This window comes from Dasypus novemcinctus, chromosome 2 (assembly GCF_030445035.2).
Source record: "Dasypus novemcinctus isolate mDasNov1 chromosome 2, mDasNov1.1.hap2, whole genome shotgun sequence".
Classification (NCBI taxonomy): Eukaryota; Metazoa; Chordata; class Mammalia; order Cingulata; family Dasypodidae; genus Dasypus; species Dasypus novemcinctus.
The window spans coordinates 194,988,795-194,993,388 of NC_080674.1; the positions used below are offsets into that span (position 1 = coordinate 194,988,795).

Here is a 4,594-nt window from a genome sequence, read left to right on the forward strand (position 1 = left end):
GGTAGGCTCCTGATTTCAACGAGGATTATGGATTAGTGGAGTCAGAGGACAGGTAATAAGAAAGAACTGCCAGAGGCAAGGCGCGTGCTGTGTTCATAATGTACAGAAGGGATGAACTAGTAAATAAGAGTGCTTTGGTCCCAAGGATCTTTGGAGGTGACTAATTAATTACAGTATCCTCAGGATGAAGTGAGCAGCCTTGATCTGTATAACTCAAAAAAAGTCCAGGTCTAGTTACCAGAAACCTGGCATATGTCATTACAATGGCGAGTCATAGTCTCTTACCTAGTTTCTGGACCTAAGCCAGTTCAGAGAACTGAAATTTCCCATCCAAACTGCATCCCTTTGAGGAAGAACACTATAACATTGCCACAAGTATATACCATAAACATTCTTCTAAGCTTTTCATTAAAAAAAAAAAAAAAAAAAGATCTGTTGCAATTTCCTAGAGTGGCCATGAACAGGGAAAGAAGAAATTCCCAAACCTTTTAGAAATTGACAGTCGACTGGTAATTTCCCCACCCCCAAAAAAGAACACCAGAATAAAGAGGAGATCAAACAAGAGCAAGCTTTATTACCTATGTAGTAAAGGTAAATATCATCTTGATGGAATCTTATTAGTGTCCCAGATGGGAAGATTAATAAGAGTAGATGTGGAGCGGCGAACTTGGCCCAGTGGTTAGGGCATCCATCTACCACATGTGAGGTCCATGGTTCAAACCCCAGGCCTCCTTGACCCATGTGGAGCTGGTCCATGCGTAGTGCTGATGTGCACAAGGAGTGCCCTGCCACACAGGGGTGTCCCCGCACAGGAGAGCCCCACACACAAGGAATGCACCCCATAAGGAGAGCCGCCCAGTGCGAAAGAAAGTGCAGCCTGCCCAAGAATGGCGCTGCCCACACGGAGAGCTGACACAAGATGACACAGCAAAAAGAAACACAGATTCCCGTGCAGCTGACAACAACAGAAGCAGACAAAGAAGATGCAGCAAATAGACACAGAGAACAGACAACCGGGGTCGGGGGGAAGGGGAGAGAAATAAATAAATAAATAAATAAATAAATAAATAAATAAATAAATCTTTTTAAAAAAAGAAGACGCAGCAAATAGACACAGAGAACAGACAACGGGGGAGCGGAGGGAAGGGGAGAGAAATAAATAAATCTTTAAAAGAAGAAGAATCAAAGGAAGGGTATATGATAAATCAATAATTTTTAAAAAAGAGTATATGTGTACAGAATTTTAGGATGAGGGTTTGAGTGATGTGGGTTGAATAGTGTCCCCCCAAAACTCAGTCCCTCAGACTGTGACATTATTTAGAAATAGAGTCTTTGAAGGTGTAATTAGTTAAGATGAGGTCACTTTGGATCCTTATAAGGCAAGGATTACCAAAGATTGCTGGAATTCCCAGAAGCTAGGAAAAGGCAAGAAAGTATTATTTCATGGAAACTTTAGAGGAAGCACAGCCCTGGCTTTGGACTTCTAGCATCCAAACTGTAAGAAAATAAATTTCTGTTGTTTTAAGCCAAGAAGTTTGTGATAATTTGTTATAGCAGTCCTAGGAAACTAATACACATGGTTTTTAGTGGCTCTTGAAATGTATGAAGGTTGAAAGGAAACTAATACACATGGTTTTCAGTGGCTCTTGAAATGTATGAAGGTTGAAATTGGTCAAAACCTGCAGTATCATAGTATTGCTGAACACAATGAGCATGAGTTGTAGAGAAGTCCTAGTGAGAAAACAGTTTGATTAGCAACTGAGTTTGCCCAACTGAGTCATCTATTGTCCTGAAAAGGGGGCTGGTTGAACAATCTATTGCTGAGATAAAGCTAACAATGAAGCTATATTCTGATTTACTGCTTTAGTTTCCTGACCAAGAATTTCCTGGAATAAAAAATGGTAAAGTGATTTTTTATGTAGGAGCCTTAGTTTTGAGTCCTAATAATTCAGAGGGTTCTCCCATATCTGACCAGCAATTCTTTAAATTAAATTCTTTCTGTCAAAATAACTATTGAAGTTGGATTCCTGACTAAACCCTGATGAAAACATAAAATGCAAAATAATGGCTTAAATTCTGTCTTTATTTCTGTTCTAGTCTTCATTCCCCTAAACAGGTATAATTTTACTGTTGCAAAACTTGAGAAAACTGAAATGAGCAACAGCTGCCAAAGCAAATTTGGAAAGCAAATAGTGTTTTACAAAATGTTTCATATATATTACCTCATTCAATAAGATTTTACTGAACAAATGCTATTTATAAAGCAAAGGGTGAGGCACTAGGATAATAAACAAATAAACAAAAGACTTTATCAATGTAGGGAGAATCTCTGAAAATCAAGAACATGTTTTTTAAAGGAGGCTTTAAAAAGCATGAAATAGACCATAGCAGAAGGCAAGGAACTATCCAAGAAGAATTATAGAGACTCAGTTACTGTCATCTGCAAATTTTCCATTTAAGATTTCCATATTTATCAGCCTCAGTCATCAATTAATTAATATAAAAGGTATATAAGTGGAAAAGGAGAGTGCCAGCCCTTAGAATTACACAATAAAAGACAACTATTACTAAGAATAATGAAGAAATAGTGTAAATTTAGCTCAAGCAAATTATAAGCCGTCGGGAAACGGACTTTGGCCCAGTGGTTAGGGCATCCGTCTACCACATGGGAGGTCCGCGGTTCAAGCCCCGGGCCTCCTTGACCCGTGTGGAGCTGGCCCAAGTGCAGTGCTGGTGCGCGCAAGGAGTGCCGTGCTACACAGGGGTGTCCCCCGTGTGGGGGAGCCCCACGCGCAAGAAGTGCACCCATAGGGAGAGCCACCCAGCGCGAAGGAGGGAGCAGCCTGCCGAGGAATGGCGCCGCCCACACTTCCCGTGCTGCTGACGACAACAGAAGCGGACAAAGAAACAAGACCCAGCGACGAGACAGAGAGGGCAGACAACTGGGGGAGGGGAGGGGAATTAAATAAATAAATAAAATAAATCTTAAAAAAAAAAAATTATAAGCCATCTATAATGACAATATTAGCAATGCAACAAGTCTGCATATGGCTGTAGATTTGTATCCAGTGACCCCCACAACAACCTTGTGAGGTAGAGTGGGCATTATGATTCCAATTTATTGATGAGGGAACAGACTCTCACAAAGGGGTTAAGACTTACCAACACAGCTAGGAGGTGGCAGAGCCAGGCACAAGATGTCCTGGCCTTCAGAGCTGTCTGCCAATCCTACAATAGCCCAGGCTCTTCCTCAGTGCCCCCATTACTTCTCGGTTCCTCAAGCTATAAATGAGGGGATTGAGCATAGGTGTAAGGACTGTGTAGAAGACAGAGACCACCTTGTCATGGCTAGGGGCCCGGTAGCGCTTAGGCCTCAGGTAAATGAACATGGCTGCCCCATAGAAGAGGGATACAGCTGTCAAGTGGGAGGAACAAGTGGCCAGAGCTTTTTTCCAAGCATAAATAGAGTTCATATTGAGCACAGCCCCCAGGATACGAGCATAAGAGGCCACAATGATGGAGAAGGGAAGCAGGAGCATGAAGACACAACAAGCAAAGAGCAGGGTGTCAAAAAGAGATGTGTCTGCACAGGCCAGCTTCAATAAAGCTGGCACCTCACAGAAGAAGTGGTCCACTTTCCTGGAGCCACAATAGGGGAAGCTCATGGCTGCCACCATCTGGATCATTCCATCTAGTATCCCAAAGGCCCAGGAGCTTCCAACAATTTGGAGACAGACCCTCTGATTCATGAGGATGGGATAGTGAAGTGGGTGGCTAATGGCCACATAGCGGTCATAAGCCATGAGTCCCAGCAAGAGTCCTTCAGATCCCACAAGAGACACAAAAAAGCCAATTTGTACACCACAACCCACAAAAGAGATGGACTTACTGCCCGACAGGAAGTTGACTGCCATCTTTGGCACAATGTTACAGACCAACATGAGGTCCATGAGGGAAAGCTGACTGAGGAAGAAGTACATGGGTGTATGGAGTTGAGGATCGATGTAGATGAGGAAGATGAGGAGGAAATTCCCACAGAGAGCAACCGTGAAGACCACCATGACCATAGAGAAGAGAACAAGATCAGTCCAGCTACGGGAAAAGATGCCCACGAGGAGGAAGCCATCTAGAGATGATTGGTTCAACCATGTTCCCATAGCTCAGTTGTTCCAGGTCACCTAACAACATTGAAAGAGAAATTCTGGGATCAGTGACATTTCTTTTTGTACCTCTCAAGTTTTCCTTCTTCAATCAGTTATTTCTTTTGAAATTCATCAGCGCTCAACAACATAAGCTTTGGGACATACAAGAGGACACTCTTTCATATAACCATGACGCAAATGATAAGATCTCTGCTACCTCATAGAATTGGACTGCGTAGCTATATTTGTATATGTCCGTATCAAGAAGAGTAGAAATTGGACTAGTTTATGTGTCTCAAAGCTATTGGAAAATCCATCTTCAGCAGGAAAAGTCTTGGCTTAGCCAAATGCACTGACTCTTTCATCACATGAAATTGAAAAAAAAAACCCTAACAGGACTTGGACCACATCATTCCCTAGAGATAATTTGTATATGTTAAAATGAGGGAATG

General features: G+C 42.2%; 1 protein-coding gene across 1 annotated transcript; it reads right to left on the bottom strand.

The window, feature by feature from the left end:
• Positions 1-3,209: 3,209 nt before the first annotated feature.
• Positions 3,210-4,157, bottom strand: LOC101438788 (olfactory receptor 2V1). The gene has a single exon (XM_004468586.2). It carries the CDS (start codon positions 4,155-4,157, stop codon positions 3,210-3,212), a length of 948 nt encoding a protein of 315 aa, XP_004468643.1.
• Positions 4,158-4,594: the final 437 nt, after the last annotated feature.

Bases quoted from the DNA above. Each gene is read 5' to 3' on its own strand.
- LOC101438788 (XM_004468586.2), bottom strand. From the start codon at position 4,157: ATGGGAACATGGTTGAACCAATCATCTCTAGATGGCTTCCTCCTCGTG.